Source organism: Arachis hypogaea, chromosome 10 (genome assembly GCF_003086295.3).
Source record: "Arachis hypogaea cultivar Tifrunner chromosome 10, arahy.Tifrunner.gnm2.J5K5, whole genome shotgun sequence".
In the NCBI taxonomy this organism is placed as follows: Eukaryota; Viridiplantae; Streptophyta; class Magnoliopsida; order Fabales; family Fabaceae; genus Arachis; species Arachis hypogaea.
Genome location: NC_092045.1, coordinates 115,116,755 through 115,131,644, shown reverse-complemented (window position 1 = coordinate 115,131,644; position 14,890 = coordinate 115,116,755). Strand labels below are relative to the sequence as shown.

At 38.7% G+C, this 14,890-nt stretch overlaps 1 protein-coding gene across 1 annotated transcript; it reads left to right on the top strand.

Moving 5' to 3' along the window:
- The first annotated feature begins 13,571 nt into the window (after positions 1 to 13,571).
- On the top strand, positions 13,572 to 14,811 carry LOC112716947 (cytosolic sulfotransferase 15-like). Its single transcript, XM_025769019.3, has one exon. The coding sequence runs from the start codon at positions 13,594 to 13,596 to the stop codon at positions 14,680 to 14,682; it is 1,089 nt and encodes a 362-aa protein (XP_025624804.1). The 5' UTR covers positions 13,572 to 13,593; the 3' UTR covers positions 14,683 to 14,811.
- Positions 14,812 to 14,890: the final 79 nt, after the last annotated feature.

Below are 14,890 nucleotides of genomic sequence, written 5' to 3'. Positions count from 1 at the left end.
GTGGTTAGAGAGATTCTAGGGGCAGTTACTCATTTGAATGAGTGTTTATCCGCCAGCTAATCTCGTGCCCGACTTCTTCAGAACAGGTCGTGGTGAGTACCGACTTCATAGGATGAAGATTGGAACTGGTGAGGCCCAACCCTTTGGATTAGGTCTTTTGCTTGATCTTGGGCCTTTATTATTGGGCCAGGGTATGAACAGTGCCCCTACTCGAGCCCAATTTTTTCAAGATTTGGGTTCGAGTATTCTGCTCGGGGTCGTAGCCGACTTGTTGGAGGACCGACGTGATGGTCTGAAACCGACGTGACTTTCCGCGTCCTTTTGGTTCTGACAGTTACGTCTAATCAAGCGTCGTTTTCGTTAGGGATGTGCGTAGGTCTTGATAACGGTGCATTCTCATTAATGACTGCCCTGCTTTTACCATTATGTCCCTTAGCATGTTTATAAATACTTTCGCTCTTTTTCATTTTTTCGTTTCTGCAATTTTTCAAATTTTTTCTTTCTTCGTTCGTGCTGCACTCTTGTGTTTCGAGGACTTCTGCTTCTTCCAACCTTCATTTTTGGATAAAGGTTAGCTTTTCTTCTTTCGTAACATGCTTTGTGTTTGCATGCTTTTATTTTGTAGGTAGATAAGTTGGTTTGTAGACTTTGGTTCCATATCCCCTCCCTTTAGAGACCGTGTTTTTGATTTTCCTTTTCTTTTTCTTTTGTAGGTTTTTGTCACCCTTTATAAGAAAAAGAAATGGCTTCCGTAGATGTTCTTTCTCAATGGGTTGATGTCACGGTCCTAGGGGAGGAACCCTTGGTTGATGCCGAGTTTATCACACACCTTCGTACTCACCACAGAATTTGTACTTCTGAGGAGGACGAGCCAAAGTATGAGTTGGTAGTCCTGGGTCCAGAAGATCGGGTTTGTTTTGGGAGGGCCAATGAGGCGGCCCCTCATTTTTTCTTTATGTATGAATGTATGATCACCCGTTTGGGTGTTTTTCTTCCGTTTTCTGAATTTGAAATGGCTGTTTTACGCCACTGTCGAGTTGCTCCTACCCAGCTTCACCCCAATTCTTGGGATTTTCTGAAAATTTACCAATTTATAAGTCACGCTTTGGACTTTCCGACCTCTTCGAGGATTTTCTTTTATCTTTTCCATATGACTAAGCCCTTCAGTGGACTAAATAACAAGCAGCAATGGGTGTCTTTCCGAGCCATACAAGGTCGGAGAATTTTCACCCTTTTTGACGAATCCTTCCACAACTTCAAAAATTATTTTTTCAAAGTGCAAGCTGTAGAGGGTCACCACCCCTTTTTCTTGGATGAGAATTCTTCCCCTCGCTTTCCCCTCTATTGGTTGGAGGCCTCCCCTTGTGAGAAGTACGGTCTGGATGACCTGGATGAGGTGGAGGCGGCTATTGTGGGGTTTTTCCGAGAAGTGTGGGGGAGGGCCCCATACTTGGATACTAGGAAATTCCTCCAGGGATCGCCGACTTTTGTTCGGTCGCAATTAGGTAGTTTTTATATATGTATATACATTTCTTATTTTCAACTTGTACCTGCCGACTTGAGATTTGCCGACTTGTAATTTTTTCTAATTGTTTCTTTTGCAGATATGGCAAGGAAGAATGCTCAGGAATCTTACCAAAGAGTTCAGGAGGCTAAGGCAAGATCTCGGGCTAGGACTGGTGGTACCAGGGCGATCATCTCTCCTCCTCCTCCTCCTCAGACTATGGGGACTCCTTCCCAGCCCATTGTAATTTCTTCTTCAGCTTTGTCTCGGCCGCTCGACTTCTTTCTGAGCCAGAGAAAAAGAAGCGCAAGGCTTTAGAGTCTGGCTCTTCTTTTGATGGTGGGGTTAAGGCGGATGCTCTTGCATTCGTCCGAAAGAACATTTATCCTCATATAAGTATGGATGATGTCTCTGTTCGGAACCACCTTACCACTCTGGCTGAGGAGAGTTTTAGGGCGGCGGGTGTTTGTGGCAAACTCTTGGATATTTTTGAGAAGACTCCTCTCAGCTCTTTGGGGTTAACCTCGAAGGTTGAGGAGCTGGAGGGAAGGCTTCTTTCTTATCAAGAGCATGAGAGGGAGTTGAAGAAGGAGGTCGCCAAGCTGAGGGCGGAGAGGGATAGCCTTCGGGAGAAGGAGGGTAAGCTGCAAGCCCAATGCAATATGGAGGCGGGTTTGAGGAAAGCAGCACAGGAGAGTTATCAGAGTTTATTTCAAGATCTTGTGTCTCTGAAGAAGGATTTGCTGAACTCTCGAAATGCGTATGCCGAGTTGGAGGACTCTGTCGCTGATGGTGCCGAGGAGGCTTGGAGGATTTTCAAGGAGCAGATCGGAGTTATTGCTCCTGACTTGGATCTTTCTCCTTTAGATCCAGACAAAGTCGTCATTGATGGTGCTATTGTGGATCCTCCTGCCCCCGTAATCGTTTCCGAGTCAGAATTGAAGACTCGGGGGCAGAGGATTATTGAGTCCCCTCATCGTTCCAAGGACACTTCGAGTTCTTCTGTTGTTCCTCCGACTTCCTCTTCATCTCTCGTGGTTGCCTCTCTTCCTGATCCTGGTGGCGCTCTTCCTGACTCTGGTGGTGGTGATCCGTCTACTCCTCTGTAGAAATAACTTTTTTATGGCTATATGGGGGCTCGGCCTGTGAGTCCCCCCTTTTTTAAACTCTTTATATGTTGTTTGTTGGTGGTGTTTGGACAATTTCTTTTGGCCTTTTAAGGCCGTAAACAAAATATTTGAAAAATACCATTTTTAATAAGGGTTTTAAATTAACAAAATAAATACCCTTTTTTGGATAAAGGTTTAAGTTACCTTATGCGTGTATGCTTTTCTGATTTTGATTTTTCGAAGTCCCCTTGATATTTTTCTGAAAACCTTTCCCTTTGGCTTGTCTATTTTTCTGAACCCTTTTGTGTAAGGACTTTTTGACAGCCTTTAAACTTTTTCCTAGGTTTTTTTTCAATCTCTTTTTTGTTATCCCTTATACTCAACTTTGTTTTATTGAGTTCTTATGACTTAGGTTATTTTTGCGATTTGTTTTCTTTTCTACTCGGTTTTTTCCTTTCGACTTATGAGTCGGGATGTTTTCGAGTTTTTTACGATCAACTTTTATAACCTCATTACACCGACTTGTACCTCGTTTTATCCTGACGACCATCTAGGTCGGTTCATGTGATTTTCACGTTTTGTCGAGCTTAAGTCGGCGCGTTTCGTAGAAAGACTTAGAAAATAGAAAGGAGTTTATAAGAGATATTGTAAATGAAAAAAGATCTTTATTGATTGGGGAGGTACCGGCTTGCTACTAAGGGTTTTTAATAGCCTTTTTTCCCTTAGCCTCTACTATGATGCCTCGTTAAAAACCCTTCTCCAGAAAAAACCCTTTGATTTTGGGAAAAAATCATGAAGTTGGGAAAAGAGTACATCAGGGAGTAGAGTTCGCTTTTTAACTGTAGTACCTTTTCATATTACAAGCATGCCACGACCTTGGGAACTCAGTGCCGTTCAGGTCGGTCACTTTGTAATAACCTTTTCCTAAGACTTCCTTGACTTTGTAAGGTCCATTCCAATTAGCAGCGAGTTTTTCTTCCCCTGATTTGCTGACTCCAATGTCGTTTCTGATTAAGACCAAGTCATTCGGGGCAAATGTTCTTCGAATGACTTTTTTGTTGTATCTTGTAGTCAACCTTTGCTTCAATGCTGCTTCTCTTATCTGGGCATCTTCTCGGATTTCGGGGAGCAAGTCGAGCTCCTCTTTGTGCCCTTGTATGTTTCCGATCTCGTCATGGAGAATTACCCTTGGGCTTTGTTCATTGATTTCTATTGGTATCATTGCTTCTACGCCATAGACTAGTCGGAAGGGCGTTTCTCCAGTGGCGGATTGGGGCGTTGTCCTGTAAGCCCATAGCACTTGGGGGAGCTCTTCAGCCCAGGCTCCTTTTGCTTCTTGTAATCTTTTCTTTAGTCCTGCCAGTATGACTTTGTTGGCTGCCTCGGCTTACCCATTGGCTTGTGGGTGCTCCACCGAGGTGAACTGGTGTTTGATTTTCATACTGGCTACTAAACTTCTGAAGGTAGAATCGGTGAATTGGGTTCCATTATCTGTAGTAATAGAATAAGATATCCCATATCTTGTGATGATATTTTTGTAGAGGAACCTCCGACTTCTTTGAGCGGTGATGGTGGCCAATGGTTCTGCTTCTATCCACTTTGTGAAGTAATCTATTCCCACGATCAGGTATTTGACTTGTCCTGGCGCTTGGGGAAAAGGACCTAACATATCCATTCCCCATTTTGCAAAGGCCATGGAGAAGTGATACTGATGAGCTCTTCTGGTGGAGCCACGTGGAAATTTGCATGCATCTGACATGGTTGACACTTTTTCACAAATTCTGTGGCATCTTTCTGCAAGGTCGGCCAGTAGAATCCAGCTTGGATTACTTTCCTGGCTAGTGACCTTGCTCCGAGATGGTTTCCGCAGATCCCACTATGTACTCTAATACCTCGGCAGTTCTTGAGGTCGGTACACACTTTAATAATGGTGTTGATATCCCCCTTCTGTAGAGAATATTTCTCACCAAGGTGTAGTGTTGTGCTTCCCTTCGGATCTTTTTAGCCTCTTTCTCCTCTTTAGGGAGGATGTCGAATTTCATGTATTCGACCAAAGGGTTCATCCATCCGAGGTTTAAACCGACTACCTCAAGTACTTCTTGTTTGTCTTCTATTTTTACTACTGAGGGTTCCTGGAGTGTTTCTTGGATCAGGCTTCTGTTGTTCCCTCCCGGCTTGGTACTTGCTAACTTGGATAGGGCGTCCGCTCTGCTGTTCAGATCCCGAGTTATGTGTTTAACCTCGATTTCTGCAAAGCGCCCAAGGTGCTCCAGAGTTTTCTCCAAGTACCTCTTCATATTTGGGTCATTTGCCTGATACTCTCCGCTTATCTGGGAGGTCACCACTTGTGAGTCGCTGTATATCATCACCTTTGTAGCACCGACTTCTTCTGCCAGCTTTAATCCAGCAATCAAGGCTTCATACTCTGCCTGATTATTTGAAGCTGGAAATTCAAATTTTAGGGAAACCTCTATCTGGGTTCCTCTTTCATCTACCAATATTATGCCTGCGTCGCTTCCTGTTTTGTTGGAGGATCCGTCTACATAGAGTTCCCATGTAGTTGATTTTTTCTCCTAATCCCCTGCGTATTCTGCAACAAAGTCGGCGAGGCATTGGGCTTTGATCGCCGTCTGAGTTTCATATCTTAAGTCGAACTCGGAGAGTTCTATTGCCCATTGAACCGTTCTCCCTGCAACATCCGTCTTTTGGAAGATTTGCTTCATGGGTTGGTTCGTGCGGACTCTTATTGTGTGAGCCTGAAAGTAAGGTCGTAGCCTTCGTGAGGCTATTACTAAGGAGTAGGCAAACTTCTCTAGTTTGTGGTATCTTAGCTCAGGGCCTTGTAGAACTTTACTGATGAAATAAACTGGATGTTGTCCGACCTCATCTTCTCTTATCAGGGCTGATGAGACAGCCTTGTCCGCTACGGATAAGTACAGGACGAGGTCTTTTCCAGATACTGGTCGGGTCAGAATAGGAGGTTGGCTTAAAAACTTTTTGAACTCCTGGAACGCCTCTTCGCATTCAGGAGTCCACTCAAACTGACATCCCTTTCTCAATAAGGAGAACAGTGGAAGGGATTTTAGTGCCGATCCTGCCAAAAATCTGGAGAGGGCTGCAAGTCGGCCATTCAGCTGCTGGACTTCTCTCAAACAAGTCGGGCTTTTCATCTCTAGGATGGCTCTACACTTGTCGGGATTGGCTTCGATCCCTCTTTGTGTTATCATAAATCCTAGAAATTTCCCTGCCTCCACCGCGAAGGTGCACTTTGCGGGATTTAGTCTCATCCCGTGCAGCCTTATGGTGTCAAAGACTTGTGAGAGGTCTGACAGGAGGTCGACTTCTTTCTTGGTCTTTACCAGCATGTCGTCGACGTATACTTCCATTAGACTCCCAATGTGAGAGGAAAACACTTTATTCATCAACCTTTGATATGTGGCTCCTGCATTCTTCAATCCGAATGGCATGACCACGTAGCAGAAATTAGCCCTGGGTGTGATGAATGATGTTTTCTCCTGGTTTGGCTCATACATTTATTTGATTATATCCCGAGTAGGCGTCCATAAATGATAAGTATTGATACCCCGAGCTGGAGTCCACTAGGGTATCAATACTTGGCAGTGGATAAGGGTCCTTGGGACATGCCTTATTTAAGTCGGTATAGTCGACACACATTCTCCATTTGCCATTTTGTTTTTTGACTAGCACTACATTGGCTAGCCATGTTGGGTACTTGACTTCTCTGATGAAGCCAGCTTCCAGGAGCGCCTGTACTTGTTCTTCTACTATTAGGGCTCGTTCTGGGCCGAGCTTGCGTCTTCTTTGCTGTACAGGTCGGGATCCCGGATAAACCGAGAGTTTGTGGGACATGAGCTCGGGGTCTATCCCAGGCATGTCAGAGGCCTTCCAGGCGAAGAGGTCGGAGTTATCTCTTAGGAGCTTAGTCAATCCTTGTTTTAGAGTTTCCCCTAGGTTGGCTCCTATATGAGTATTTTTCCCTTCCTCTTTACCGACCTGTATCTCCTTGGTTTTTCCTCCCGGTTGTGGTCGCAGCTCTTCTCTGGCCCTTGCACCGCCGAGCTCTATTGTGTGGACTTCTCTGCCCTTTCCCCTCAGATTTAGGCTTTCATTGTAGCATTTCCTTGCCAACTTTTGATCTCCTCTTACCGTTGCTATCCCTGCTGGGGTCGGGAATTTCATGCAAAGGTGGGGAGTGGATACCACGGCTTCGAGTCGATTAAGGGTAGCTCTGCCGATTAAAGCATTATATACTGACCCCACATCAATGACTATGAAGTCTATACTCAGAGTCTTTGATTTTTCCCCTTTTCCAAAAGTGGTGTGGAGGGGCAAAAATCCCAGTGGTTTTATTGGCGTGTCCCCTAATCCGTATAGGGTGTCGAGGTAGGCTCTTAATTCTTTCTCATCCAACCCTAGCTTGTCAAAAGCGGGCTTAAAAAGGATGTCCGCTGAGCTTCCTTGGTCTACTAGGGTTCTGTGGAGATGGGCATTTGCCAGGATCATATTTATTACTACTGGATCATCGTGTCCAGGGATTATTCCTTGCCCATCTTCTTTTGTGAATGAAATGGTAGGGAGGTCGGATGACTCCTCTCCGACCTGGTAGACTCTTTTGAGATGTCTTTTGAGAGAGGATTTGGTGAGTCCTCCTCCCGCGAACCCTCCTGAGATCATATGGATATGTCTCTCCGGAGTCTGCGACGGTGGGTCTCTTTTATCCATATCATCTTGCTTTCTCTTCCCCTGACCGTCCGACCTTTCTATGAGATATCTATCAAGCCGACCTTCTCTAGCCAGCTTTTCTATCACATTTTTAAGGTCGTAACAGTCGTTTGTGGAGTGACCATATATTTTATGGTACTCACAGTAATCGCTGTGGCTCCCCCCTTTTTTTTATTTTTAATGGGTCTAGGGGGTGGCAGTCTTTCAGTGTTACAAATCTCTCTGTATACATCCACTATAGAAACTTTTAGAGGAGTATAAGAGTGGTATTTTCTTGGTCTCTCGAGACCGAGTTCTTCCTTTTTCTTGGTTTCCCTTTCCCTCTCTTTTGTTGAGGGAGGGAGCCCGGGTCGCCAACTCAGGTATCTCAACTTAGCGTTTTCCTCCATATTGATGTACTTTTCAGCTCTTTCCTGTACATCACTTAGAGAAACGAGGTGTCTTTTAGATATGGATTGTGAGAAGGGACCTTCTCTGAGTCCATTGACTAACCCCATTATAACTGCCTCTGTGGGCAGGTCTTGAATCTCTAAACATGCTTTATTGAACCTTTCCATATAGGCTCGTAAGGATTCTCCGACCTCTTGTTTTATTCCCAGGAGACTCGGTGCATGTTTCACTTTGTCTTTCTGGATAGAGAACCTCATCAAAAACTTTCTTGAAAGGTCTTCAAAACTAGTAACCGACCTCGGGGGGAGGCTATCGAACCACTTCATCGCTGCTTTCGATAGAGTGGTCGGGAAAGCTTTGCATCGCGTAGCGTCGGAAGCATCAGCTAGGTACATCCGACTTTTGAAGTTGCTCAGGTGATGCTTTGGATCCGTGGTTCCGTCATAGAGGTCCATATCAGGGCTTTTGAAGTTCCTCGGAACTTTTGCCCTCATTATGTCCTCGCTGAAAGGATCCTCCCCTCCTAAGGGCGGCTCTTCTCGTTCGTCACGGGAGTTGCGACCTTTGAGGGAGGATTCTAACTTTAAGAGTTTTCTTTCTAACTCTTTTCGTCGTTCCATCTCCTCTTTTAGGTTCTTTTCAGTTTCCTTTTGTCGCTCCCGTTCTTGTTCTAACTGTTCCAAGCGACTATGGACTAATCCCATGAGTTCAGTTACATGGGATGGTCCCTCTTTCTCTGATTCGCGCCCTTCTGAAGAGTTTACCTTCGGGTTTTTTACTCCGGAGGTACCTTTCCTGTGTTGATCATTAATTTCCTAGTGGAGGGTGAAGTCCGCATCGTTATTGCCTGTGTCCAGATTCTCTTGCTCAGAATCTGTCTCCACATGACCTTCTTCGTGGGATCTGTCCGCCATCAGTGGTTGATCTCTCGGGTCCCCGGCAACGGCGCCAATGTTACGGTGGGTAACCGGAGATTGATGGGCTGAATGGAGTTGGTTGGCTCGAATATGTGAAGGAGGAGGATTCCGAATGGATCTGCAACTCGGGAGGCTCCGTCCGACTTGTTTGTGCGAGGAGATGGGGGTGGTACCTGCAAAGACACTCCGATGCCTAAGTTAGCAAGAGTGTGAGTAGGTCTAGAGAGTATTGGACTTAGAGATACCTGAGGGGTGTCAGTGTATTTATAGTGGTGAACCAATAACCACCGTTGGAGTAGTGCCATATTTTTAGGGTGTTAACCGTCCCATTATCTTAGGGAGGTTAAGATATGGCTCGTGGAAGTGGTTAGAGAGATTCTAGGGGCAGTTACTCATTTGAATGAGTGTTTATCCGCCAGCTAATCTTGTGCCCGACTTCTTCAGAACAGGTCGTGGTGAGTACCGACTTCATAGGATGAAGATTGGTACTGGTGAGGCCCAACCCTTTGGATTAGGTCTTTTGCTTGATCTTGGGCCTTTATTATTGGGCCATGGTATGAACAGTTCCCATTGTTCAAAAAGTTTTTGATTTAACAGAATATTTTCAGCATATTCTCTATTTTAACAGAATATTCTCAGTATATTTTGAAAATATTATGTTAAATCAACACTTTTTGACTGGCGGAGACTAAATTGCAAATTTCAATTCTTTTTAGTGATCCAATTACAAACTTTTAAAGTGTAGGGACTAATTTACAATTTTATTAAAAATATAGGACCAACTGTATAATTTAACCTTTTTTAATTATACAAAATTTTAAAATTAATATGTAATTTTTATTTTTTATAATTTTTTTCAATATTCATAATAATTCTCATTCTTTGTCATATACCAAAAGGTGGCCTTTCAGTTCCACATAGGCTCTTCATGGATAATTTCATTATCTCCTAACTAATGCGATATGATGTGAAGCAGCACTGCTTCAGAACATGGATCAAATTTGTCTTGTTCTTATGATTGTCTTGTTATTATATATGAGTCATGCCGCCATAACAATAGTCATTAAGGCATCAAAAGATAAAATCTGTTGCACTCCTACCACAAAATTTAGTCTTAGTTAATTTATATGTATGATTTATTTACACCATTATGATTACATTTGTATTTTTGTGCTTTTTTAAATATATATTTAAATACTTATAAAAGACCTAGAAATAAAATAGATAAATATATTTTCTTATGTTTTATTATTTAAGTACTTATGTTCAAGTATTTTGTACTCAGGGCTCTTTCCTATGATTTGTATATTTATATTTAATTTGGATGTGTTAAAATCTGTAATTCTATATACTCTAAAAACAATTCTTATAAAATTATTAAAATCAGTTATATATAACAAGACATATTAATTGGTCAATTCTTGTGGTATGAAATGCAGATACTTTACCAAAGAATTTTGTTGGCTTTACGTAAATGCAAATCTCTTTTTTGCGGCTAGTCGGCAAAGTTTGCTTTTTGCACCCAGCATTTTCTTTTGCCGCTATTTTGTTCATTTTTTGGGGGTAGAAAAATATTATAATATATATAATCTATACATATATCTACTTATTTTTTTTCTTTTAAAATTTTTTTCTTTCATAAGATTTTTTTTAATTTTTTTTCTTTATAGCACTCTTTTTTTTTTTTACTTTTTTTTTCATAAAATTTTTTACATATTTTTTGTTTCTTTTAAAATAATCAATTCTTTCCATAGAGATATATACAAAAAGATATTATAAATTAAATAAGATGTAATATTAATCTCTTCGCACAATTTGTTTTATAACCGAAACATATTGACAATCCTAAAACCTTTCAACTTTTTTGGTTAAAATTATAACCAATCAATAGCTGAGGAATGATAAAAGACTGGGGCCACTAGAGAGAATTTCCCTGAGTTCCGGTAACATGAATAGCAGCAAGTAGGGTGGCAACGGGACGGGTTTTTATTCTATCCGATATCGTTCTACCGTACAATAAGTCGCATAGAATCTATTTTTTTTATCTGTAGATAGTAAAATATTGAATCCTAACCCGTCTCTGCAGGTATCCGTCCTTATAATTATTAAAATAAAATAAATAAAATTAAAATTTAAAATTTATATAATCATCATTACATACATAACATAAATCAAAGTAAAAATTTAAATATGATACAATCTTATTAATCATTTATTAATTATTTTACATATTATATATTAAAATTATATATATTATATATATAGCGGAACGGATAGGGACGGGTAAACTCGACCCCGTCCCGCCCCTTCCAGGAACCCGCTACGCTAAAAACCCGCCCCGAGTAAATAGAAACGGAGTGGGTACTCGCGGGTTCGGATAGTATTGTCATTCCTAGCGGCAAGGAAGTCCAAATTTAACCTTGAATTTTGCTTTGACTATTTCCTTCTCATTCAACTGGATAATTTGAGCTTTACACAAATATATAAAAAAACCACTGACTTTCCAATTGATTTTCACTGCTTGACTAGAAATATTGACATACACTTAATTATTAGTTGCATTAAAATATTTAATTGATAATATATAATAGTTAAACACACATTGTTGAGACATTATTATGACTAACATTGAGTCACATTCTTATTGATAGAAGTTGATAGAAAATAGTTGGTATTAATTGTGGAGCATTACATGCTTTTAATTTTTTCTAAAAGTAATGGATTAAATTGTATGACAATAAAGGATTAATCTATTTTTTATTTTGGGCAAATCACTATATTAAGCCAAGGAGAGCAAAAAATTACACAAATCCGCCAAACCAAAAATTATTTCATGAATCAACCGATACACATTTTTATATAGTTCGAATTAAGTTGTTTCGAACTTGATTTACATGTAATTCGAATCAACTTGATTCGAATTATACACAAACGCACACACCCACTAATTCGAATCAACTTGATTCGAATTACACACATACAATAATTCGAATCAAGTTGATTCGAATTACACCCTGATTTATTAAAAAAATTAAAAATTTATTAAAAAAATAATAATTTAAAATTAAAAAAATATATTTTATTTCATACATTAAAAAAAAGCTAACAAAATATTTAATTATGAGATTTTTTTTAAAATATTAATGAGCTATCAATTCGAATTCCATACAATACTCTTTTGTCCATTTTTAATAGTTCATGAATATTTTTTAATAAAATTTTTTAAATTATATGGTGAGATATTACATAATTCGAATTACGCATGGAGAAGTTCAATCACTCTGATTCGAATTATATGGTGAGCAATTCGAATTATATACAATATTCTTCTGCTCATTCTTGATAGCTCATGAATATTTTTTAATAAATTTATTTTAATTATACCACAAAAAAATATTTTATTCTATGCAAAATAATTTAAAAATGGCTTAAAAGATGTTAGGAGTATTATAAACATTTGTAATGACTTAGGACATTAAAGAAATACTCTACATAGTCTATAATAATTTAGAAATTAAAAAAAATATATTTTTATCATGTATTTACCTAAATCACTAGAATATTATAAACTTTATAGTACTCATAACATCTTTTAAGCCATTTTTTTAAAATTATTTTGTATAGAATAAAATATATTTTTTAATTATTTTGGATAGAATAAAATATTTTTTTAATTTCTAAATTATTATTGATTATGTAGAGTATTTTATTTAAAATTTGTGTACATGCATGTATTTATCTAAGTCATTAGAACATTACAAATTTTTATAGTACTTCTAATATTTTTAAAGCCAATTTTTAAATTATTTTACATAGAATAAAATATTTTTTTGTGGTATAGTTAAAATAAATTTATTAAAAAATATTCATGAGCTATCAAGAATGGGTAGAAGAGTATTGTATAGAATTTGAATTGCTCGCCATATAATTCGAATCAGAGCGATTCGAACTTCCTCATGTGTAATTTGAATAATGTAATATCTCACCATATAATTTAAAAAAATTTATTAAAAAATATTCATGAACAGTTAAAAATGGACAAAAGAGTATTGTATGGAATTCGAATTGATAGCTCATTAATATTTTAAAAAAATCTCATAATTAAATATTTTGTTAGCTTTTTTTTAATGTATGAAATAAAATATATTTTTTTAATTTTAAATTATTATTTTTTAATAAATTTTTAATTTTTTTAATAAATCAGGGTGTAATTCGAATCAACTTGATTCGAATTATTGTATGTGTGTAATTCGAATCAAGTTGATTCGAATTAGTGGGTGTGTGCGTTTGTGTATAATTCGAATCAAGTTGATTCGAATTATATGTAAATCAAGTTCGAAACAACTTAATTCGAACTATATAGAAATGTGTATCGGTTGATTCATGAAATAATTTTTGGTTTGGCGGATTTGTGTAAATTTTTGTTCTCCTTGGTTTAATATAGTGATTTGCCCTTTTATTTTATTGAGATTAATTTATCTACTATTCTAAAATATTAGGGACAAATGAAATTGTCTTTTTAGTATTTGTTAACAACTGAACTTTTTGAAACAAAAAATAGTTAAGGGTCAAATTGGGTATTCCTCTAAAAGTGATATAAAGATAAATTATCTTCTCTTATTTTTATTGATTTCTTTTAATACCAATTATATTTTATGCATATTACATGTGCCAGGTGCCGACTTGAATTGTGTGCTACTGTGCTTGTCATTGTTGTGCGTGTGAATCAGGTTCTGCATGTGCTTTTCGTTTTTGTGTAAAGTTTCTGCATGTGCTGTGGCTGCTATCATTGATTCAATGTTATTACTTATTTTGTATTACTGGTTTCTTCTGCTTGAAGAACTTTAAGTGCTGTTGCTATATATAAATAACGCTAACCTTATTATGATCCACATTATTCCCACACCAATTACCACTCTAATAAGTAAAAATGGCTCCAACCCAATTCCCGAAATCTAAAATAAGTGATGATGGGATTGGGAAAGATGCAAATGAAATTGAATTAGAGATTGAGGAGGAGCAACTAAGCCAAGAATGTAAGAAACTTATTCTCAATCTCCCAAGAGAGAAAGGTTGGAGAACACCTTATCTCTATTTATACCAAGGCTTTTGGTGCCAACCAACTGAAATTCTAGCCATAAGCACTTTTCAAAAGCACTTCCAAGCAAAAGACACTGATGTGCTTATAGCCACTGTCCCGAAATCAGGGACAACATGGTTGAAAGCACTCACCTTTGCCACTTTAAAGCGCAACTACTATTCCCCTGCCTCTGGAAACCATCCTTTACTTGAATCCAATCCCCATAACCTTGTTCCTTTCTTTGAATACACACTCTATAGTACCAAAGAAAATGTCCCTGATCTTTCTGATTTATCTGAGCCTAGAATCTTTGGCACTCATGTTCCTTTCGCTTCATTGCCGAATTCAATTGTGAAAGATACCAAAACCAAGATAGTATACATTTGCAGGAACCCTTTTGACACTTTCGTGTCGTCGTGGTTTTTCACCAACAAAATCAAGCCGGCGAGTTCGCCGGAGTTGCCAATAGAAGAAGCTTTTGATTTGTACTGCAAAGGAGTTGTGGGGTATGGTCCATTTTGGGATCATATGTTGGGGTATTGGAAAGAGAGCATTGAGAGGCCAAACAAGGTTTTGTTCTTGAAATATGAGGATTTGAAAGAAGATGTCAATCTCCAATTGAAAAGGGTGGCTATGTTCTTGGATTGCCCTTTTACTTTGGAGGAAGAGAATTGTGGTGTGGTTGAGAGCATAGTGAAGCTGTGTAGCTTTGAGAATATGAAGGAGTTGGAAGTAAATAAGAAAGGGACATTTGGTAGGAACTTTGAGAACAAGTTCTTGTTTAGGAAGGGTGAGATTGGTGACTGGGTTAACTATTTTACTCCTTCAATGGTGGAAAAGTTGACCAAAGTCATGGAAGAGAAGTTCTGTGGGTCAGGTTTGTCGTTCAGGTTGCATTTAGATTCTGTTGTCTCCAAAGCAGAAACAGGAATAAAATAATAATAAATATAAAAAGATTATTTGTACTATTTTACCCTTATTTTCCTTGGAAGTCGTTGACTTCTAGTGTTTCTTAATATCTGTATTTTATTTCAACGTTATATTTCTAAAACAAATGTTACTTTCTATGCTTCCATCACTTAACAGTTGTCATTCAGTTAGCAAAATTTTCAATCATAAAATTCAAATGTGATTAGCTCACTGGTTA